The sequence below is a fragment of the Scatophagus argus genome, chromosome 13, assembly GCF_020382885.2.
Source record: "Scatophagus argus isolate fScaArg1 chromosome 13, fScaArg1.pri, whole genome shotgun sequence".
Lineage (NCBI taxonomy): Eukaryota > Metazoa > Chordata > Actinopteri > Scatophagidae > Scatophagus > Scatophagus argus.
Window position 1 is genome coordinate 144,386 of NC_058505.1, and position 23,808 is coordinate 168,193.

A 23,808-nucleotide genomic window follows, 5' to 3' on the forward strand; every position below is an offset into this window, starting at 1 on the left:
GAGCGTGACCAGCAGGAGGAAGTTGACATTCACAGTCACACTCTTTTCTTCACATCCTTCCTTCTCTCATCCTGTTTGTGTTTTCAGCTCTGTGAGGTAGAAACATCCAACACGACATCTGCTCTGACCGACCTCATGTTAAACCAAGGAGAGGAATCAGAAACACAACAGATCAATAATTACCAACAAAACAAATTTAAAATCAATTAAAGTGAGGTGTTGATGGACAGACAGATAAATAAACATAAATATATAATAAACTGAAATGATTTTATTATACATTACAATTCAGTTAAAACAAGAATCTGTCATTCATTCAAGCTTTGTTTAACTCTCTTAGAATCACAGCCTCATCCTCAACAGAATCAAAATAAAAAAAATCTCCTCAGACTTTAACAGCTTCAGTTTACGATCACCACATCTTCAGGGTTGTTGCGAGCGGACCAATCAGCAGCCGACGCTCTTCGGTTCATGCCATAAACCCAGCCAATGACAGAGACACCTGCAGGATAACTTTACAGGTGTGTCAAGCTGCTTTCAGCTTCAGACTGATTTCTAAATGAATTATTTCCTCTTCAGATGCTCTGAAGTCAGCAGGAGGAGATGTCAGACGCAGCTGATCAATAATAATGATTGATCTGATCCGATTCCTGATGAAGATGCTGCACTGCTCCTTTACTGAGAGGACACAGAAGATGTCCATTGAGCCTCTGACATCACAGAGTCAACCATCAGTAACCAATGAAGATGTGACTGTGGTGACAAACTGTCACTTTGTTCACTTCGCTTCACGTCAGCTGCTGGGAAATTTTCTGCTGCTGTGTTGGTAGTAACCACTTCCTGTTCGCCTGAACCAACCGTTTGTGTTCTGACGTCAGGAATCTGGTTTCTTCTGGTTTCCGGATTGTGTGTGTGTGTTTGTGTGTCTGTGTGTGCACTTGTACATCAGACCATCAGGTGTCAGCCATCATCGGGTCAGAATACAAACTGCCACAAATATTTTTAGACGTTTGTGTAAACAGGAAATGAAACGATCAGACTTGTGAACCTGAAGTTAAGTTTTAGGTGTGTGTGTGTGTGTGTGTGTGTGTGTAGGTCAGGGTCAGCTGACCTCTGTGTGTTTCAGGACTCTTCCTGACCCCCTACTCTCTGCTGATGCAGCTGAAATTGAACTCTGTGTTTCCATGAGAACAAAGGCTTCGTCACCGCAGCAACACAAACAGCCCCTGAACAAAGGCAGCCATGTTTCCAGAACGCCGTCCTCCAATAAATCCCAGCGCTGAGCGGCGCCGAGCGGTTTGACACTGGGAGCTCCTGAGCATCATGCCTCTGCCCCGACGCCACTCATCCTTCCTGGGACAGCCGTCCTGTGAACGTCCGGCCTCCACCTCCTGCAGTCGGATCAGCACGGCTGGAACTGCCGCCCCACGAGGCGTCTATGTGGGCTCCAGCCCCTCTGTGGGCGGGGCCTCCTGCCTGGGGACACGGGTGTCGCGGCGGGCTCTGGGTATCAGCAGTGTGTTCCTGCACGGGATGAGGAGCAGTGCGGCACCAGTTCTCCCCCGAGCCAGCGAGCGGGCAGCGGGTCACGGTGCGGCGGCGGCGGGACTGAACAGCTGTCTGATGGAGTACAGAGACAAAGTGAGGGCACTGGAACAGCTGAACCAACAGCTGGAGGAGCAAATCCGTCTCTGTCTGGACCGCAAAGCATCCAGTGTCGGAGCCTGGGGGCCACTCAGGAGGGACTGGGAGGACATCTACAGGCAGGTGAGGACAGGTGGGGGAGAAGACAGGCAAGGACAAGGGGAGGGAGGATGTCTACAGAAAAGTGAGGACAGGTGGAGGGGTTGGGAGGACACCAAAAGGCAGGGACAGGTGTGTCCAGGTGTTGTACTGTGAACAGAGAATAAACTGAGCAAAGTTACCACCAGATGTCTCTGACTGTCTCTGAGGGACAGTGTGTCCCTGCCATCCAGAGAGTCTCATGTTTGATGAACATTAATGACTCAAAGTGCACCTTTAATTTCGCGTTTCAGTGAAGCCATGTTTCCTGTTTGTAGTGGTCGACAGGAGGCTGCTGTGGGGGCCTCCCCCACACCTAACTGTGGTCTCCAGCACACAGCACTCAGAAAAAACCCGTGTTGCCATGGTTACCAAACGACATCACGTAAACACAGTTCCTCTCACCAGAGAGCTTCTCAGTTTTAAACACTGCGGTTCCTGTAGAGAACATGAAAACTGTGATGTCTTCATTAAGTTCAGTTCCACAAACAGAGAAGACCTCATGCAAAGAAAGCAGGTCCTGAACCAGAACACAAGTGAAAACATCTCCACAGCCTGTAAGAAATACACTGTATGGACAAAAATATTGGGCCAGCTGCCCTTCACACCAACAGGGACTTTAATGACGTCTCATTGTAAACACACAGACAGCTTTGCAGCTCTAACAGCTTCCACTCTTCTGTGAAGGCTTTCCACAACATGTTGGAGTGTTTCTGTGGGAATTTGTGCCCATTCATGCAGTAGAGCATTTGTGAGGTCACACACTGATGTTGGACCAAAAGGCCTGGCTCACAATCTCCGTTCCAGTTCATCCCAAAGGTGTTGGATGGGGTTGAGGTCAGGGCTCTGTGTGGGCCAGTCAAGTTCTTCCACACCAAACTCATCCAACCATGTCTTTATGGAGCTTTGCTTTGTGCACTGGGGCACAGTCATGCTGGAATAGAAAAGGGCCTTCAACAAACTGTTGCCACAAAGTTGGAAGCATAGCATTGTCCAAAATGTCTTGGTGTGCTGAAGCATTAAGATTTAAAGAATTAAAATTTAAAGAATTTAAAGAATTTCCCTTCAGGGAAAAATAAAGGAATTCTGATTCTGATTCTGATTTCCCTTCACTGGAAGTCAGGGGCCAAGCCCAAACCTCTGTATTGTATGGGAAATGCTGCTAGTGCTAAATAAATGTAGTGGAGAACAAGCACCTCAAAAACTGTACTATGTGTGTGTATGTGTGTGTGATGCCCCCTTCCGGCTGCTGCTGCTCTCAGTTGTCTGATTTCCTTTCTGTTCAACAGGTCAGTGAAGCCATCCTGGATAATGCTCGTCTGATGCTGCAGACAGAAAATGTTCAGGCCAACGCTGAGGACTTCAAGGAGAGGTCAGAGGTCTCACACAGAGACACACACACACACACACACACACACACATTGAAATCAATCAATCAAAGTCAGGTTACTTTGCATAACGCTGATTATTGATCTCATCAGTTTCACTCAGTCTGAGGTGCGTTTGGTAACCTCTGCTAACCATCAGCCCTCTGATGTCACACAGGAACACCTTTGACATCATACAAAAAAACATTACCTATGATGTCAATAATGACCTCAGTTGGACCAGGTCTAAGTTAAAGCTCAGGCTGCAGGCGATTTTGCTCCGAGGACGGATTTTAACCGAAGTTAAAAGGACAACACAGCAAGGTTCTTTTAGTTACTGGCGGAGACGTTTGTGCACAGACATCAACATGACAGCTATGGTAAAGAGAGGAAGAGTAAGATGAACCTTCATCCTGCAGGTACGAGAACGAGCAGCCATTCAGGAAGGCGGTGGAGGAGGAGATTAGCTCTTTGTACAAAGTGATCGACGACGCCAACCTGACGAAGGCTGAGCTCGAAGAGCAGATGGAGAACATGAGAGCTGAGTTACACAACCTGGAGCACAATCATGAGCAGGTGCCACCAAACTGTGTTAAAAAAAACACACGATTTAACCTCAGATGTCAACACAAATGTATGCTGGGCAGAATATTAAAACAGCTTAGCACTTTAACTCTGCAGTATAATTTATGTTCAACAGTTTCAGGATTTTAACTAAAATTTTTTGCTTCTATGTCTCATGAAAGTTCAGCAAAAATCATTTCAATAACCTGTGGCCATGTGACCCATCCACATCCTGTCCGTCCGTCTTTACAGGATGTGCGAGTCCTTTACAATCAAATGGCAGGACGTGAAGTGGATGAACCTGACGCACCCATAGAAACCAGTCTGGACCAGATCTTGGCCTACATCAGGAGCCACTGGGAGAAGGTGACGGAGAGGAATCGAGCTGAGACTGACAGCTACCTGGAGTGTAAGGTGAGGATGTCTCACCTCTGCAGATGACCTCACATGCTGTAAACTGTTTCCTTCAGGTGTGTTTGTCTGTTTGCAGGAGTCGCAGTGTGTGAGCAGCAGACTGAGTCCTGAGGAGGAGCAGGTGGAGGCGCTGAAGGCCGAATGTAATGACACAGGCTGTAAGATCCATAGTCTGCAGGCCGAGACCGAATCCATCAGGGCTCTGGTGAGACACCAATCGATAACCTGATGGTCGGTCAATACTTGACCTCAGAAACACAGCATCACTGATCTGTTGTTGTCCTGCAGAAAAGAGGTCTGGAGAACTCCCTGGGCGACGCTCAGCACTGGCACGACATGGAGGTGCAGAATCTGGGCTCAGTGGTGGCCAAGCTGGACGCGGAGCTGTCCGATGTGCGTAGTGAGATTGAACAGCAGCGTCGTGACTACGACACGCTGCTGAGCAACAAGCAGCGCCTGGAGCAGGAGATCGGCATGTACCACGGAATCCTGGACGGAGAGGAGAGCCGCTTCCAGCCCGCAGAGATGCCGTGAGTTGCGCATGTGACAACTCCGCTGCCAACACCACCAAACTAGGTTTTAAACTGGGTTTCAAACCAGGCTTTGTCACGTGATCAGATGGATCACCGCAGAGGTACAGATATCACCAAAACTTTCCAACCACAAATCCAAGTCAAGGCCACCAAGTTGGTCAGCTAAACTCAAAATATTCTTGTTCACCTCCATCCTCACCAACACCATCACCTACAACTATCCATCCATCCATCCATCCACTTTCTTTGACTGTGGGAATCATCAAACCATTCACACTTACAGGCAATTTAGAGTCAGCCTGAGAAGGGGCCTGGCTGGGGTTCAAACCAGGCACCTTCTCAGAATCAGAATCAGCTTTATTTGCCAAGTACGTGTGACCATACAAGGAATTTGACTCTGGATTTTTCTCTCTCCTGTGCACCATACAAAATACAACATAACAAATAATAATAATAATGAATAAAAAATAAAGTATTTACAAAAAGAAAAAACAAGATATAAATATTATGTACATGTAATGCACACAGTGTGATGGTTCACACAATGGCAGGTGGTTTACGGGGAGATCAGGCAGACAGCCTGGGGGAAGAAACTGTTTTTGTGTCTGGTAGTCTTGGCATACAGAGCTCTGTAACGCCTACCAGAGGGAAGCAGATCAAACAGTTTGTGTGCAGGGTGTGAGGGGTCTGCAGTGATGCTTCCTGCCCGTTTTTTGACCCTGGACTGGTATAAGTCCTGGATGGAGGGCAGGTCGGCCCCGATGATTTTTTCTGCAGACCTGATTGTCCGTTGCAGTCTGTTTCTGTCCTGTTTGGTGGCCGATCCAAACCAGACAGTGATCGAAGTGCAGAGAACAGACTGGACGATGGAGGTGTAAAAGATGGTCAGCAGCTCCTGAGGCAGGTTGAACTTCTTCAGCTGTCGCAGAAAATACAACCTCTGCTGGGCCTTTTTCCTGATGAGGTCTACGTGGGACTTCCACTTGAGTCATCTCCACAGTCTTGAGCGGGTTAAGCTCCAGGTTGTTCCGACCACACCAGACGACCAGCTGGTCGACTTCATGTCTGTAGGCAGCCTCATCACCATCCCTGATGAGGCCAAACTTCTCACTCGTGAGCCGACAGGGCAAACCACTGAACCACCAAGTCTCATAAAATAATACAATTACTGTGAAAATTAATTACCAAAATTTCCTGTTTAGGTGTCCAGGACTACATTCAGAGCCTGAGGGAGCTGCCAGTGTTAGTACTGCTCTGGACTCCAGGACTGACAATACAGGACCTCCAGGACCTCCAGGACATTGATCCTAGCGGAGGGCCAGAGGAGCAGACTCAAGTCCAGCAGAGACTTTCTGGATGTTTGAGTTTATTCAGATAAACGTAGACTCCGTGAGGTTGGATGGGTCTCTGCTGGAGGATTTTCTACCTGGTGACGTGCGCAGGTCTGAATGATGCCGAGAACCTGCAGGAAGCCCAGAGGCAGCGGTCAGAGTGATGTCAGTCAGGGTCTGAAGTCATGCGATCTGAGCATGAATGTGATGTGATAAAGATCAATCCTCAGTTACATGCCCGAGGTCCCAACCTGGACTGGTCCTTAAGTGCAGGCTATTGAAGATCCTGGTTCTGGATTAGTCCAGCTTCTGTGTGGTCAAGATGAGACATTTTGTTATGATGCCATGTCAACAGCACAAGATGTTATGAGAAGATTCTGATTCAGGTTAGCCAGTTCCCAGAACAGTCCAGACTGCAGAGGGTTCTGCATCAACTGCATTAGCTTTAACTGGACGCTACAGAACCAGAAAAGGACACGTGCAGTCAGCTGCATGACAACTGAACCCAGAAGACTCTCAAATGCTTCATTACACTGCGTTTATGCTGTGAGTGATGGACAGACTGTCATATTTATATTATCTTCATATTTACGACTTCAGTCAGTTGATTGAGGGATACAAAGTATAACAAAACAAATTTTGTCTGAATTTCACTAAACGAAGGTTGTTTATCTGCTCATCTGTTTTCAGATGTTAGTGTCAGTGAGTGGTGAGTCAGAACTTACCTTCAGAAGTTTGCTTTAAGTGAACAAAGTCTCCAAGTCAGACTCTTTACTTTATAACATTACCTGTACGCAGCACTAAAGTCTGCCACTTCACTGATGCCTTTCATGTGGCATTAACACCTCAACACACCTGGGAGACACGCTGAGGTCACGTGATCAGTTCATGACTTAATGAGTTGACAAGGGTCACCTGAATGATGTTAAACTAGGAATCAGCTCACAAAGGATTGTGGGATACTGACGACTTGTGAGACAGCAGCTGAATGAATGCAACACACCTCACAAAGTTGTGGTGACAGGTGTGCAGCAGGTGACAGCAGGTGATGCAGGGCTCAGTAAAACATACTTCCATCAACTTCAGCATTATTTGTTTGACTTCTGATCAACAAAGCACTTGACTGATTCAGTGTTTTTGCGGTAACTGATTGATTGAGAAAATAAAAGCATCTGAAAGTGATTTCAGCAGGTCACACTGTTTATTCATCTGTCAGAACTGAAGGATGGATGAAAGTGAAACACGTGAAAACAGACGGAGGAACTTTTGTTGGTCAGCCATCTTCATCACCAGCTGACGGCTGTGAGAAGAAGAATCTGAACCCCAAACCGATCAGTTCGTCATTTCATTGAGTCCGACACATCAAAACATTTTCAAAAACAAAAAGGCGTCACATAGAAGACAACTTTTTATCTGCTTTATCTGAAACATTTCAGTCCTCAGATCCCTCCATTCATCATCTGTAACTCTGATCCGAGCTGACAGTGAACTGCTCAGAACACAGGGAGAACACATGGAGAACGAGCTGGAGAACACAGGGATGATGATGTTCTAATAAAGATCAAAAGGGTCATTCAGGAAACAGCAGCCTTTTTATTGATCCACAAATCAACTGTAAAATGACTAATAAAATGATGTACGGAGGCTGCAGAGGGTCAACTCAACAACTTTAAAGTTCTGTTTTTTCATTAAAGCATCAGGCCACTTCAATGAACACGAAGCGTTCAGCTTTTAGATTTAAGCTTGACATGGAAAAAATCCAGAGCTCTCAGCTACATGTCAGGCCTTCATGAGGTCAGCGTCTCCATGACAACAGAGGACGATCGATCAGCTGAGGAAGACCCCGAGAGGCAGCTGACGGGGCTGGAGACTTTCAGTCAGTAGATCTGAGGTGCAGAACATACGACATGTCACTTCCTTTCCAATCATCCAAAAATAATGTTCATGGAACAGCAGTTATTCATTTTGGTTGTCCCTTCTGTTTTCACACCATACTGATGAAGTATTGATTACCACTGAGTTACTGAGTCGACTCTCTGCAGTCACAGGATTCAGATTCAAATTGACTGGTCAAATCATTACTGATAATCCTGTCATCTCATACTGAACAGCAACAACACGACCTGTTCACGTTCCTCACAGGATGAACCATCCACATTCTCATGACTCCATGATTTCTGCTCTCGTGCCCCCATCAGAACATTATTAAACATGTATATCTTCACTACTGTTCAGAGTGAAAAGCTTCATTCAGACAGGGTGAATCTCACAGCTGGAGGATGAAACTGTAATCTGACCCCTAGTTCAGGACTACAGGCTATGAAATAGACCTTCAGCAGCAGACTAAAGCCTCCTCAAGGGGGCGCTGGAGAGCTGCAGGAGGAAAAAATCATAACAGACACACATTTTTATCATTCAGTGTGACATGGACCTCACAAACTCTGATGTCCATCAGAATAAACATCCTGAAGCCCACCTAGAAATCATCATCATGTTTCCAGGTTTTCTCCACAGTGATCCAGTGGTGGCTGTCTGGACATCTAAGGATGCTCCGCTAGCAGGAGCTGCTAACAGCTAATTCTACACATTCTGAATGGAGACAGGTGGACTGTGGCCAGGCTGTAAGGAGAAGAGCAGTGCCAAGCGGTCTTCCGTCTCTTCCTCTCCTGACGGACTTCATTGTTTCTGTTGTCACGTTGGTTCGTCTGTATGTTGGTGTTAGCGTGTTAGCATCTGTCCAATTCACAGAAAGCTTCCTTTTTCACACAACAGTCAGATTTGAAGATGAGTCGGTAAAATGTCGCAGAAGTGAAAATACTGAAATATGAGAAGGAGCAGCAGAGTGTCTGTAATTATCACACTCACATACCAATGACAGACAGAAAGAGTCTGAATGGGGCCTCTGAACATATTAAATGAAAGACTGTAATGACCTCTGCAGCCTGTAGGGGGGCACTGGATGCTATTTTAAATGCTATTTTATTCTTCTTGGTCTCATAAATACACAGATGTGTTTCCATCTGTCTGCTTCTTCTTCATGCATCCGCACCTTTACTTCCTGTCTGTCAATTACACTCACTGATTTTAGTCGATCAATAAGAAAGTCCAGTGAACTTGGTCACAAAAAAGGATCAGAGTGATCATCCTGTTCCATTCAGCAGCTTTGTTTGTTTTGGAGAGGAAGTGACTTCCTGTTGGTCATTTCAATCAAGTATCAAATCAACTTTAATCAGTCCTCAATGCTAGCAGCTAGCCTGCATAGGCTAACTCTACAGTTTTTACCCATAATCCCACTGGCCTGGCGTCAGTGTGCAGGTCTGAGCCCGGCCATAGTACCGATGAAGCTCAGGGAACGCCTGTGGAGGGCATCGCCTCTCCGCCTGCAGCCGTCAGTAGCGCATCAATCCTCAGCCTCTGACTGGAGGCTTTAGGCAGGCTGCAGCGGGATACAGCCAACCCCAACGCCCCCCTCATGGCAGACCATGGGGGCCCTGAAGGTCCAGCGGTTGGTCTCAGGGTTGTACATCTCCATAGAGTTGAGGTTGGACTGTCCATCGTAGCCGCCCACTGCGTACAGACGACCTGATGTAGAAACCAGTGACACTCTGCTGCGCCGTGTGTTCATGGCCACCAGGAGGCTCCACTGGCCAGACGTCGAGCTGAACACCTCGGCTCCGCTCAGGAAGCCCGAGCCGTCGTACCCCCCTGCCACATACATGTGACTGCCAAGAGCTGCCGCCCCGTGACGACAACGCTTGTTCATCATGGCCGCTGCAGGGTGCCAGCGGTTCGTGTGGTGGTTGTAGTACTCCACCTGCAGGACAGGAGCGGTACAACAAATAAAACATTTATGTTTACATCTTGATACAGCAAGTTCCACAAATCCTGAAGTGCATGTTTCAATCTCATCATGATTAAACCAACCGTGTTGAAGATCTGTAAACCGTCATGGCCACCAGAGACAAAGATGCGCCCATCAAACACAGTCACACCAGCAGCACTGCGACTTGCACTCATCTCTGTCACAACCGTCCACCTGCACAGGTAGAGCAAGAAGAATTATGAACATGACGCCGTGCAAGCAGCACTGATCCCGGCAGATCATATGAATCCACAACAAACTGAGTTGTGTATTAATCCGCCATCTCCAAGTGCACCGCAGTAAATATTTTTACTGCTACTATTTAAACTGTTTGAAAATTATGAAATTCTGTAAATATCATGGGGATGTACTGTGTGTTTATGATAGTTCCTTTTAAAAAACAGGTGTAAATATCCCTGTATTGTTTAACTCATTTTTACTCGACCCACCTGCACCTTTATTTTGTTATTAATGTGAACTTTCCCAGTGTGGGACTAATAAAGGCCGGTCTTATCTTATACTACAGACACAGTGTCAACGAGCTGAGGTCAGTACTGCAGCATGGTGCTGCAGGCAACTGCAGGTCAGCCTCAACAACAGTGTCTATGATGCAGTTCAACAGACTGACTCCAGACCAGCTTTCTGTTTCTGTTAATTCCAGCTTCAAATAGACATTATTGTGACAGTGAAACAGGAAGCTGTTCACACTTTGTTTCAGCAGTGACTGCTGGTTTTTGATGGTCTCACTAAACCTGGACGTCAGAGGGGTCTTTGTCTCTTTCTTATGTCAGTTTTTGTGCACTAAACAAATGTTCCAACAAAATAAAAGCATCAAACAATTTCCACAAAAACACAGCCGTCCTGTCGACTGTTCTTTAGAGAACTACGGGAAATCCCTTGAGGCCCCTTGATGAAGCTGAAGGGGGCCTCTGCTGTCAGGTGAGGCTCACCTGTCGGTCTCTGGAGAGTAGCACTCCACCGAGTTCAGAGATGACTTCCCATCGTAGCCGCCGCACACGTAGATGTGGCCGTCAATCACAATCGTTCCCATGGCGCTGAGGATGACAACACAGGTTATTATTCCAGTGTATCAAGCTGCATATTGATCAATATTGATCAGTGTATTAACCTGCGCTGGCTGTTCATGCTGGACACGCGTGTCCAGCTGTCTGTCTCTGGGTTGTAAACCTCCACCGTGCTGAGCCGTGATTGGCCATCATATCCACCAATGGCGTACAACAGGCCATTAACAACAGCCACGCCCACTCTGCTGCGAGACGTCCTCATTGGCTGGCAGCGCTCCCAGAAGTTCCCGATTGGATCGAACACTTCGACCACGTTTAAGGAATCACCTGGAATAAAAAGACCATCTGATTGATCAGTTATTTAAACTCAAACAGCAGCTTCCTCACCTGATGATGAACACTGAATGACCACAATATGAGGATCATGTGATCATGTGAGCTTGTTTTTGTGTTGTAGGGAAGTTATTCACCTGCACAAGGTGAGACCTGAGCTGTCACACATGCTCAGTCAGTGACACAGCATCTGACCGGTTGTCAGGCTCAGCCCAGTGAATCATGGCTAACAACAACAGTAATTGTTTTCATCATGGAAAAATGAAGAAATGATGACAAAAGACATTGGTGTCAGATTGATCATCGTGGATTCGTTTTACGAAGTGTCTAACAGTACAGGACGAAAACATCCAAACTGTCACAGCCATAGCTGCAGTTCCTCTAACATCCACCAGATGCTGCTGTGATCAAACTCTGCTGAGGTGAGAGAAACTACTGACTTCAGGACAGTTTTTAAACAGAAAGACTCCTATTGTCTTCACTGAGACTTCACAATAAAAGGTCCTATTATGATCACTGAGCTGCTACTGTCAGACTGAGGGGAGATCTTCACAATTAAAGTCTTGGTAGACTGGCAGATTGACTGGCAAGTTGTCAAAGTGTGTTCAGACAGACGGGTGTTTTAACTGACAGGCAGGTGAGCAGTGTACCTGAGCTGTTGAGCCCTCCCACAGCGTAGATGAGTCCTGTGATGGATGTGCAGCACCTTTGTCTGGTCTTGAAGGCGGGCAGGTGAGGACGACGCTCCGGCATCAGGTGGAAGTCTTTGGCTTCATCCACCAGATCTCTGACAGAAAACACAGCAGAGTCACAGTCAGATACGGAGACAAAGACGGAGCGTAGCGACACATGGGATATTTTTTTTTGTCTCACCTGCATTTATGGCAGCAGCGAACTAGTTCGTCCTGCTGGACCCGGTCTGACAGGAACTGAGGTCGACACAGAGGAAGTCTGATCTTTGACAGCAGCTCTGGCAGCAGAGATTCCCTCCGGTCCCGGTCATGATGAACCCAGGCCAGTACTGCCTCAAACACCTGCACAGGTACAACACGTTCAACACACCTGTCACACCTGCAAAGGTACAACACGTTCAACAGATGGTTTTTCCTGATGGTTTCAGGTGAGGCATCTCACCTGTTCCTCAGCTTTGATGTTGAGTTCGTCACAGCCCACCAGCTCCAGCACCTCCTCCGGCCTCAGAGCCAGGAACTCCTCGGACACAGAGACCTCCACAAAGTGCTGATGGAGGAAGCTGTTGGCCGAGTCGTACAGAGTCGTACACATCATCGTCTCCGCAAACTGACGCACACCCAGACAGTTCTTCGGATGTAACCTGAAATTTAGTTTGAAATCTCAGAATTCAGACTCCGATGTCAGTTAAACTTTAGGCTTCAGTTCTGTAAATCCAGACTGAACTTTGTGCTTCAGGACCTTCCTGTACCTGAGGACTCAGAGCGTACTGAGCGTGTGCAGAGGCGCATCACTGACCTCTCCTGCAGGAAGGAGCAGCAGGCGTCTTTCACGTTCTGCAGCTGCAAGAAGCTCGAACCAATCAGAAGGGACTGGACGTTCTGCTGATCGATGGCAACGCGGCCGCTGTACGCAAAGTTTATCAGAGCCTCCAGAGCGCTGCAGGGAGACGGGGACTGGTTAGACCGGTGTCAGACTGATATACTGGTCTGTGGGTACCTGTACCGGTACTCTGGTTACCTGGGGTCCATGCCCTGCATCAGGATCTCGTCCTGTTTACACTCCACCATGTCATTGGTGAACATGGCGTGAAAGTATGGGATGGAGGCCGCCAGGACGATCCGGTGAGCGCTGAACTTGTGATCCCCGACCTGCAGGGACAACAAAATAAACAGTGTTGTACCTGCACAGTTTGTGTTCTACCTGTTCGGTGTTGGGTGCTGACTGTGTTGGAGGTTTAATTTCGTCAGGTGCAGCCTAAACAGGTGTAATCCTCAGGATTAACCTGGTTAACTGGCTGGCTGGTGCTAAAGCAGGTCACGTGTTTAACGACGGGTTCTCATTCTTTAAGAGCTGCAGCGATCAGTCGTTGGACGGAGAAATAATCCATCCATTTGGTTAACAGGTCTTTCAGTTACACATTTCTGCTACGGATCTGCTGCTGCTTTTAGTTTTATGTGACAGTCAAATTAGTTTGGTTATGGAGAAACACTCAAAGCTTTAGACGACTGAACTCTACTGTTCCCTGCCATATTCAGACCAAAATATCAATGAATTAACTGACGACAACTGCTGCTTGGAATAACTGAAGATAAACAGAGAACATAACAGACTGATGACAATAATCAGACACCCATTCCTCACATGTCCGTGTGAACAGATGTTGGTGTGTGTGTCTTCTTCCTGATTCACACTGACTGAGAGGAGACCGCGTCATGACATAGCATGACGTGACAAAACCCCATCCCCAGGTGCTTCCTGACCAAACCCAGGAACCTGTGGCATGTAAGCATCCAATCCAGGTTTCTGACTCTTCTTTGTTGGCAGAGGACTGAGTGCCTGAGCTGTGAGAGACACACCTGTGATACCCTGATACTGTTGTGATCAGGAACAACCCAAATAACCAGGATCCTGGTGCTCCTGTAAACACGCTCCCTAACTGAAGCACTTGCAGCTTATTAACAGACAACCAATGACAGGACGTCACGGAGATCGTTTTCATTATCGATGGACAGGTCATTTCCTGTCTGCGAGTTAAAACTCCCCAGTGTGTCTGTGCAGCAGTTCAAAAGACAAACAGGAGCAGCCTCAACCAAAAACATTGGACTTTTTCCCCTAAAGATAGAAACCATTAATCCATTATCAGTAATGTTTGCGTCATGAGACTAATCGATTCATAACGTGATCGTTGCAGGAGACACTGCTTCAGCCTGAGAGGTCATAAACACAAACAGGCTGTGAAGATGGAGGACTAAATGAGACACAGACCTGCCTGAGTCCGGCAGGACGTCGAATTTCGGACACGGACTCGCCTTAGTTCTGAGAGGTCTGCATTAATGGAGACCCGAAAACGTATGAAGAGTCCAAACCGGAAACACGACAGTCCACTCACTTATCACCTTAACAACACGACAGTCGACCAGCTACCTGCTGCCTTGCTGCAGGGCTCTCAGGTGTTTCCGTAGTGCGGAAGGTCAAAGGTTAGCCGTGTTAGCTTTATGAATCTGTTAATGCTAACGGTCTGTGACGTCATGATCTTGCCTAAACCGGCTGTTAGCTTATCTTAATAATCGGCTGTTAGCGCTCCGTGACTCACAGCTTCTGTTAGCATGTGGTTAGCTTCCACTCCGCTAGCTCGGCTACCTCAGCTACACAGCCAGTGTTAGCTGGCTAGCAGGCTAACTTCAGCCTCCAGCCTCGTCAGTTTCACCTTGAGTGTGACATCACAGAGTTTCCCCTGACGTCGGATCTCCTCCATGACGACATAGCCTCGTGCCGGTAAGTCGTGGACTGAGAAATGAACTAAATCCTCGAGCTCTTCGCAGAGAACGTCTCCCATCGTCAGCAGGAGCGGTGGAGCGGCGCGAACTGAGCCTTCCGAGCTGCCGTACATAGACAGGAGCAGGAGCAGCTGACAGCAAGGTAACGGGGAAACACGGACACTTCCGGTTTAGCACTTCCGCTGGCTTTTCAAAGTAAAAGTAGGTCCTTTCAGTCCTTTTTATTGTCCCTGACCTCTGACCACCTGATTCCTCAGAGTTCTTTAGAACAGCTTGAATACCACATTTTGAGTATCCAGTTTGTTAGCTGATGAAAAATTATGATTTTAGACCTGTCAAATTCTGTGATCTTTGGCAGTTTGAATGGTATGGTGTGACTGAAAGTTGGTCTTAAACATATTAGCAAGCTTCCGCTGAGTTTCAAACTCATACAAACCTGGTGTAACTGACCTTTTTCACAGCAGTCATTTTAACACGAATTATCAAATGCAGGTGTCAGTAACGACATTAACTGCGGTTCCATTCCATTTAGGTTTAAGAGCACCAGGTTCCCGCTATTGCTCAAGTGTAAGGGGAGGTTACACTAAATACTTGGCGCTTTAGGGTTTAGAAGCTGTTTTTCCAGTGGGGTGGGGGGATGATTTATTTATTTATATAGCATACAATCAAAATTGTCTCTAGATGCTTTACAGAGACCCAGAGCCCGAATCCCCAAGCAAGCAGTCAGTGGCAAGGAAAAACTCCCTTTTAACAGGAAGAAACCCTGAGCAGGACCCGACTCACAAGGGAGAACCATCCTGCTGATAGTCGGCTGGGTGAAGGAGGAGAAGAAGAGGTAGACAGGACAGAGAGGATGAAAGAGAGAGAGAGAGAGAGAAACATACATGCAGTAAACATCATACATTACAAAGGACAGACATGACAGGTTGTTATAACTGGAATTCTGAAGGCCTGAAGGGCGGTGCTCTCTGGTTGGATGGTTCAATCATAGATTTGGCCTTTCTGTGTGGTTGTTAGTTGGAACTGCTTCAATCTGACTGAACTGGACTCAGTGTCAGATATGCTGACATTTATGTCACACACTAGTCAGCACTTTATGGCTTAAAGCTCTAGGACATCTGTTTGAAATAATTATTGATAATTAGATAATAATTAGAATAAATAATATAATGAATGAAGTAAGCAAAGCTGTGAATTTTTATGTTAAAACCTTCAGCCAATCAAACAGTAGCTCACTGTGAATAAAACAAGACAAACAAAACCCACACTGGTTGTAAAAATCAAAAAAAGAAAGGTTTTATTGTCATATTTCTGAGTGTGACACCTGAACACACCGCCAACCTGTGAAGTTCCTTCCACGTTTTGTTTGTCAGAGAATCCACGTGTGATCGCTCGAGGCTCAAACATTCCCGCAGCGTTCAGAGAATGTCGCTATAATAAAACCACGAGGACAGACCAACGTCAGTTGTAGTTTGGATGATGGTGCGGTGCGTTGTTTCTGCTGTCCGGAACTAAACAGGTAAAGTAACATCTGGACCACAGCTGGGTTCATGTTTTAGCTCAAATCCGTCTACTCCTGCTAAGCATTTTCCAAGGTTCAAATTCAGATGTCCGAGTGTCCCTGAAAGCACCAGCAGCCTCTGACGACGCCCTCACTGTGTGTTAACACACACTCATTCACAACATGTGGGCACAAAAGATTTAAAACTACACTCAGACTAAAGTGATGTGAGCCCAAGCTCTTTGGACTTCACTCACTAAAGTCTCAATGGGACACTAAAATAAATAAATTATCATCTTCAGTTGTGAGAGTGATGTCACACCAGCAGTGAAAGACTCGACGATCTGTTCCTGCGTCAGTCCCACACCTTTGGCCTTCAGTTCATTAGCTGCTAATGTTGTCCTGCTGTCAGTGTTGGATAGACAGCTGGTTTGCTTCCAAATATCATACAAAATTTGTTCAGCAGGAATAGAGAATATTTGTGATTTGTAGTGAAAACATGATGAGCAGCATTTTGGTCCCTCAAATCCTGGACAGAAACAAAGTGAAGAAGAAGAAGAAGAAGAAGAAGAAGAAGAAGAAGAAGAAGAAAGGTTTCTCTGGGGATAAAGATAAAAAACTCTGACAGGTTAGAAAGAGGCCACTACACTACGCTCTGCGAGTGTGGATGTGTTAATGAGCGAGTGTGTGGGTGTGTGTTCTACGCTGACAGGTCGCTGTTGTCGAAGCGTTCCTGGTCATACACCTCTGCGACCACCTTGCGTCCTCCAAACCAGCGGTGGTTGAGCGCGTGGATGGCTCGGTTCATCTCGGCCACCTCTGAAAACTCCACAAAGATCTTGACAATGACGTCTGCGTCGTCCTCCTCTCCCTGACGCTCCTGGTAGATGATGACACGCTTCACCCGGCCGAATTTCCCACATTCCTCTGTGACCTCGCCCTCCAGGTCGTCGTCGATGTCGTCTGGACCGACCATGTTCCTCAGGACCATGACGGTCGACTGACGAGTCAGAGAGAGCAGCTACATTATTTCAGCCCATTTGTTTGTCTACAGGATTAATAATCCAGTTTTCTACTACTAATGATCATATTAAGTATGAAAAATATTTAAGTTGTAGAGCTCATTTCTGATAAAAATGACTTCCAGTCCTGAGTCCTGCCACCTGCTACTTGCTCATTGATTACGTTGTGTCGTATGTGTTTGCTTCTGAACTTCACACTCCTTCCTACAGCCTTGTAACACCTTTCAGGTCTGAAACTGGAGCCTCCCCTTGCCTTTGTCAGTGCTGTGCTGGTGGTCACAGCACTTGAACCCGTACCTCCTGTTTGCGGAGCAGTTTCCTCATCACCATGTGCCTGGCACTGCTGCCGCTGATGCTCATGTGCTCCTGCTCGCTGAGCGGCTCCATGGCGCCGTCCTGCTGTGCGTCCTGCTGACGCTCCTCCACCTCTGTCCTCTTCACCTCAGAGGCGCAAGAGGCCGCCTGTGCCGGGGGTGTTGCCAGCACCGGGTTCACCAAACCCACCTGAGGCAGGCCGGGTCGCACCGGAGTGACACCTGAAACAGACAGGAAGCAGGAAGGAGAGGACGGTCAGACTGGCGGCGGCGGTCTGGACGCAGGGAGCCGCCCCAGGCTGCTGGAGAAGGAGAAACTTGTCCAGGATGGCAGCTTCTCCATCGAACTGGGACTGACCCCCCAGCTTCTTCTATCAACTGGAGCGAACACTGGGTGTGCTCGTTTCACACACCTGTCCTGCCCTGCCCAGGAGACGAGTCTTAAAACTACAGTGCTTAATGTGACTTCCTGTTTCTGTTTTCAATCTGCAGTAAGAGCAAGTTTTAACTCCACCCACGTGCAGTATGTCACCACCAAAACAGCAGAGGTAAACCAGCGAACCATCAGACTGTACAGTGTGAAGCTGTCTGACTCCACCCTCCAACCCTCAGCTGCTGAATGCTCCTCCTTGCGTAACCGCAGTGAACATTCAAACACATACTTCAACAGGATCAACAGAGGCTGAAGAAACCCCACTGAGTCAAAGGTGACCCCCACCACCCTCTGGTCATGAATGTGTGCAGGAGTGTTGTACAACATGACTGACAGTCCACAAATCACAGAGGATCTGAGACTCACTGGCCAATAGGAATTAGGGGCTATGTCTAAAGGGTGGGGCTAGAAACAGTCCTCTTCACTGGGTTGGTCAGTGTGCAGCAAAGGGGAGGGGCTAAGAGGTCACTGGTGGTGCAAAGGATGGGGTTGAGGGGGGGAGGGGAGAGGAAAACAGAGAGAGAAAAAAGACAATAAAAGAGAAAAACTGTTAGTGGAGAAGCTTTTGATGAGGCAACACAGACAACAACTGGGGCAAACTTTTATCTGCCGTCTGCTCATAAAACCACAACAGGTTGGCGTGAAGAAGGTGCCACCTGCTGGCTGAGACACGCTACACCTCAGCACCTACGCAGAGAGCAGAAGTCCAGAGAGACTTCACAGTATTATAATATAATCACAAAAATAGCAAAGCCTTGTTCAAAAAGGTCAAAAAATATTATGAAACTTTCTACAAGGTGCAGCAACTATTTTCCTTAACCTTCTGCTGACTGACTTTGTCTCCTGCATATGTAGGTGTGTGGGTGGAGAACAGTCCACAGGTGTGTGAGACGCTGTGGGAGGGGCTTAGAGGACAAGCTGCTACAATGTTGTTGCGATAAATATGATTCAGACTACGACTGACTGCACACTGACAACTCAGGCAGCAGATCTTTAATGTGACTGGACAGCAAGACACCTTTTATTGAGTGGGCGGGGTTTACACACATGTGGGTGGGGATGTAGGTGTCCCTACCTGTAATCACACCTGGAGCTTGAGCAGCCATGACAGCCTGAGGAAGTCCTCCCAGCTGCTGAGAGAGGAGCGCTGGTCCAGCAAGAGCTCCGAGCACCGATGTTCCCACCGCGTCCTGAACGCACCACAGAACAAAGTGTATTTAGTCCTGAAGCAAATATCTCAAGTACTGCAAAAGTGAAAAGAAAATGTATCACACGCTGTGGAAAGTATATAGTACTACATAAAACACTTGCAATACTGGTGAAAATACCTGAAATACTAATACTTATACTTAAGTGGAAAACACAGAAATACAAAGCACTTCAGCTACTACTATCGGCTACTATCAGACATGAATCAAATACTGCAAAAATTATTAGTATTACTGCAAAAAATCCATAATGTGTACTGTGGTATTTCATACAGCCACTACTGTAGTACTCTGTTCCACCCCATTTTATACTACAATTACTTCTATTACTACAGTACTTTTGGGATTCTCCCTGTAACTGTTAATCCAAGTATTTGTCATCGGCTTCATGTCTGTCTGTCCTCTGTGGTCGGCGGGTGGAGCTTCATGAGTCACCTGAGCAGTGATCTTGGCGGTGGCGGCGGCGGCTGCAACAGCAGCGGCAGCTGGGAGACCTCCAGGAGTCGTCGGCGTAAGGAGGGGTACTGGAGGAGTCACGGCCTTCCCCACCCGCAGGTACTGACCCCCCAAGTCAAACAGGTTCATGGAGGCCACGGCGTCCTGCGCAGACTGAGCCTTCTCGTACTCTGCAGTTAAAATAATCAGATGACTGTCAGCCAGACCAGTACGGGCTACTTGTGAACCAGTTCAAGCTGACAGACACGACTGAACAAATTCCCCAACAACAGCTTTGAGGCTATAAGTGTTTGCCTGCTGTGCTCACCGATGAAACCGTAGCTTTTGTGCCGCCCGGTTGTTGGCTCTCGGGCCAACATGCAGGACTTGATCTTTCCAAAGGCCTCAAAGACACTCTTGATGTCATCATCAGAGAGGTCAGGGTGCACGGATGCCACGTAGATCCTGTTAAAGGCACGTGCTTCCTCTGCCAGCTGATCAATGATCGGCTGAGCTTGGCCAATGTTACTGGGCCTCCCAACCTGCAAAACGAGCAGGAGGGAAAAATACGAAAACCTGAGGGCTGTGAGGGAACATGACGACGCAAGAGCAGCAGCTGAAAACTACACTGGACTCACCTTGATGTTCCTGCCTCCAAGGATGACGGAGTTCATCTGTTCCAGGGCCAGCTGAGCTGCTTCAGGCATCTCGTACTCCACAAAGGCAAAACCCTGCAGACATAAACTGAAGATTTAATGAAGCAGGACTGGCTGCCGCAGAGTGAAGCTGCTGTGATCTGACTCCCAAAGCTTTCTCTACTCCAGGGCACCTCTCTCTGCAGCTTTTCCAGGCCCATCCAGCAGGGAGGAGAACCCCAGGCTAGACTCAGAATTCTCTGGAGGGATTCCACATCCTATCTGTACTGGGAATGCCTTAAGATCCCCAGGAGGAGCTGGAAAACGCGGTGAGGAAGAGGGACACCTGGAATACCATGCTCAGCCTGCTGCCACCAGGACCCGAGCTCGGATGAGAGGATGAAACTGGACGGAGGAGGATGAACAGACACTTCTAGAAGAGACCGTGTGTTAATGTCTGACCTTGTGTTTCATGGTGACAGAGTCCCAGGACATGTCGATGCTTTTGATTGGTCCAAACGGAGCAAAGGCCTGTCGGATGGTGTCCTCTCCCAGCTCGTAGTAGATGGAGCCCACGTAAACTCGACACATGATGGCCAGAGCTCTCTGCCGCTGAGCTGCAACCTGAACACAAGCAGATGACAACAACAATATGTCACCACAACCAGGGACCGTCTGGACCAGGTCTGGACTGAAGGTCCAGTTCAGGAGGTCTCAGATACAGGGACAGGGTTTCTTATGGTGGATTTAAGGATGCCTCCGTATTCTGGTGAAGCTGGGAATGATTGAGAAATGTTTCAGACGAGTATTTTTGGACCAATCAAAGCATTTTGTTTTTCTGAGAAACAAACTGGATGAGTCGCAACAATCACTAAAGAGTTTGAATTAAGTTCAAGTTCTACATACAGAAGTGACTTTACTCACTGACTGGAGAGGAGACAGGGCGTCGCCCAGACCCATCGACAGAGACGCCATCTGAGAGACAGACACACACATTAAGACACACATACTAGAACCAAACTCTCACGGTTGTTCACTTCCGATCATCAGTCCAGTCTCAGTTTCACATCACACCTCATCAGCTGAAGCTCAGGATCATCAAACCACTGAGTCTGTGGTGGACTACAAAGTCTGTAATGTGGATGTTGCTGCAGAGAAGCTACAGACTGGAAAACATGGAGGCTTCACACACATGTTGAACCTGACAGCTCAGAAGATCAACACAATCAGCACAGTCTGAAGATCAGAGTCACCAGTTCAGTCTGGGACCACATGTGGAATCTGGTCCCAACCTGCCCTTCAGATCCTGAGTTCTGCTGCTGAATGACGGACGGGAAACATGTCACAGTGAAGCTGACCTTTAACCTTCGAGCTTCATCATTTTATCCTGTTAAATATTTGGGTGAAGTTTTGTCAGAATTAACGCATGACCTTTGACCCCCAAATTTGGATTCTGATGATGCGTTCATGTCACATGTGATGGAAGGCAGAGATGAGGGATTATCATGTTTACGACTTCACATCATCAGACGGTAATCACCGGTCACTTGTGTGTGTCATCTGCAGACAGGTGAAGGGATGTGTGCGTGTGTGTGTGTGTTTCACCTGCAGACAGGTGAAGGAATGTGTGTGTGTGTGTCACCTGCAGGCTGGTGAGCTGCTGCTGCTGAGCCAGAGTCTGTTTGACCAGAACGCTCTTGATGCTCTGCTCCATGGCGTACTTCTTTGCCTGCAGACAGGAAACAGCCAAACAGCTCACATTACACAGTCAGCTCTAAGACACACAGATACACACCATGTTGTGTGTGTGTTACCTTCTGCAGTGCCTCCTGCTGGTTGGGGGTGAGTGGTGGCAGGCCCAGCTTGGTGGTGGTGGTGCTCTGTCCATTCTCCATGATGAGAGCCGGCCCTCCCTGTAAGCACGACCAACGGGTGAACAAAACAAACCACCACCACCCCAGTTCACCGATTCTGTGTGAACCACATGTTTTCTCACATCTTTTCACTATGCTCCCCTGAGCAGAAAGGGGCTCATTACTGCCCCCTGTGGCCATGCAGGAACACAACCCACTGCAACAGCTGAGACTGATTCATTTTCAATATTTTTATCAGCTCTCGTTTATGTTTGTTTCATTTGGCAAAAATAACAATAAGCTTTATGAACAAAACTGCCACTAAAGATTGTTTTCATTAGCAATAACTTGTTCCCCAAACCCTGGAGCTGCCGCAGTCGGACGCTTGCGCTTCATAGACAACATCTTCTTACTGAACTGTCAGTAACAGACGGATCCAGCTGGCAGGAGGGGGCCCTCCAAGTCCGCCTCACAGGTTGGAACGCCCGTTGTCGGTGAACAGGAGACACATATCGGATCAAACGTCACTTTGTAAAGCGATGTATAAATAAAGTTTGTCTTTATTAAAGGGGACGGTTAAGAACAAATATCGCGCCGGATGGGGCTCTCTGATTGGCTCACAGTCACATTTAACATTAATGACGTGAGTCCAGTAACGGTAGCCACTGATCGATCTGTTACTGATTGTTACGGGAGACGGACCAAACTTCCTGTGTCTTTGCCCAGGTGTTTCACCTGTTCACAGAACCTCGGCTAGCTTAGCTTCAGCTAACAGAACCGTCCAGAACTTCCCTGGTCTTAGCCTGGCTCAGCTGCTCTGCACCTGCCGACACCGAGTATGTTTTTATTCGATAAGTTTCACCGATTTTGTTTTTGACTCTGCCTTAAGAAACTACGTTCAGTTTAAATACAGACAGAAACAACTAGCAGCTTCACGTCGGTCCGCCGGCTCCCCCTGTTAGCATTAGCTTAGCATGTGTCCACCAGAGCAGAGACACAGAAAGAATAACTGAACTGTTCATACCGCGGAAACTGTCACCGCCATACAGCTCTGCTCTGGCTCTCTGAGCTCCTCTCTTTATTTAGCTGGATCAAAAACTATCCGATGGTTCTGGTGTTTGTGTCTCTGCAGCCCACAGTCGTGAACACACCAGTAATACTTCCGCTTGTGTCACATCCTTTAATTCTTTCAAAATAAAAGACGTGTCAGGATATTCTGTGGACCGAAAGTCGGTCCACGGCCAAAAAGGGTCGAACACTGAACGCGCTGTAAAAAGGATGATGAAATAATTACACACTATGAAGGATTAAGAGTATTCATAAATATCAAATGGAAATTATAAATGTATTTCACTATGTGAAAGATAAACTCGGATAAGATCATCCTTTATTCATTCATTGATTCCTTTATCCTTCATTTCTTTAAAATTCAACTCCAGCTGTGTTGCATATTTGAAAATCTTTATTTATTTCACTGCTTTCTTTATTTCCTCCCTCAAAGGTCCATTTTATTGATTTCGTTGTGTCTATCCTTCACGTGCAAGTGTTTATATTAGCATTCCTCCCCACCAGCACTGCTGTTTCTGTTAGCTTTAAGCTAACACTTTAGTTGCCATGGTGGCAATGTGATGACGATGATGATGATAGAACCTCTGAGGGAACCAAAGAGACTCCAGGTCACCCACAACATTCATTTCATTCAGTTCTGGATCAATGAGTGATGATG

At 47.2% G+C, this 23,808-nt stretch overlaps 3 protein-coding genes across 9 annotated transcripts; 1 reads left to right on the forward strand and 2 right to left on the reverse strand.

The window, feature by feature from the left end:
• Positions 1-131: 131 nt before the first annotated feature.
• bfsp2 (beaded filament structural protein 2, phakinin) lies at positions 132-7,173 on the forward strand. The gene is made up of 7 exons (XM_046409539.1): positions 132-1,767; positions 3,072-3,154; positions 3,569-3,725; positions 3,966-4,127; positions 4,204-4,332; positions 4,416-4,657; positions 5,863-7,173. The coding sequence occupies exons 1-7, from the start codon at positions 1,324-1,326 to the stop codon at positions 5,963-5,965; spliced, it is 1,320 nt and encodes a 439-aa protein (XP_046265495.1). The 5' UTR covers positions 132-1,323; the 3' UTR covers positions 5,966-7,173.
• A 391-nt stretch (positions 7,174-7,564) lies between these two features.
• On the reverse strand, positions 7,565-14,851 carry klhl18 (kelch-like family member 18). 4 transcript variants are annotated; one of them, XM_046409528.1, is made up of 10 exons: positions 14,612-14,851; positions 12,922-13,052; positions 12,700-12,840; positions 12,346-12,544; positions 12,085-12,245; positions 11,862-11,998; positions 10,983-11,205; positions 10,804-10,908; positions 9,916-10,027; positions 7,565-9,805 (listed from the first exon to the last, which is right to left on the reverse strand). In XM_046409528.1, exons 1-10 carry the CDS (start codon positions 14,792-14,794, stop codon positions 9,419-9,421), a joined length of 1,779 nt encoding a protein of 592 aa, XP_046265484.1. In that variant the 5' UTR covers positions 14,795-14,851; the 3' UTR covers positions 7,565-9,418. The 4 variants fall into 4 exon arrangements, with proteins under 4 accessions (XP_046265484.1, XP_046265485.1, XP_046265486.1 ...); XM_046409529.1 differs by having other exon boundaries at positions 14,498-14,754; XM_046409530.1 differs by having other exon boundaries at positions 14,329-14,754.
• Positions 14,852-15,952: 1,101 nt separating this feature from the next.
• On the reverse strand, positions 15,953-23,264 carry puf60a (poly-U binding splicing factor a). Of its 4 annotated transcripts, none has more exons than XM_046409533.1 (11): positions 23,107-23,264; positions 22,044-22,142; positions 21,872-21,958; positions 21,154-21,204; positions 20,692-20,853; positions 20,233-20,325; positions 19,923-20,136; positions 19,595-19,785; positions 19,039-19,141; positions 17,502-17,740; positions 15,953-17,182 (listed from the first exon to the last, which is right to left on the reverse strand). In XM_046409533.1, the coding sequence occupies exons 1-11, from the start codon at positions 23,125-23,127 to the stop codon at positions 16,883-16,885; spliced, it is 1,560 nt and encodes a 519-aa protein (XP_046265489.1). In that variant the 5' UTR covers positions 23,128-23,264; the 3' UTR covers positions 15,953-16,882. The 4 variants fall into 4 exon arrangements, with proteins under 4 accessions (XP_046265489.1, XP_046265488.1, XP_046265490.1 ...); XM_046409532.1 differs by having other exon boundaries at positions 19,027-19,141; positions 23,107-23,263; XM_046409534.1 differs by lacking the exon at positions 23,107-23,264 and adding an exon at positions 22,444-23,088 and having other exon boundaries at positions 19,027-19,141.
• Positions 23,265-23,808: the final 544 nt, after the last annotated feature.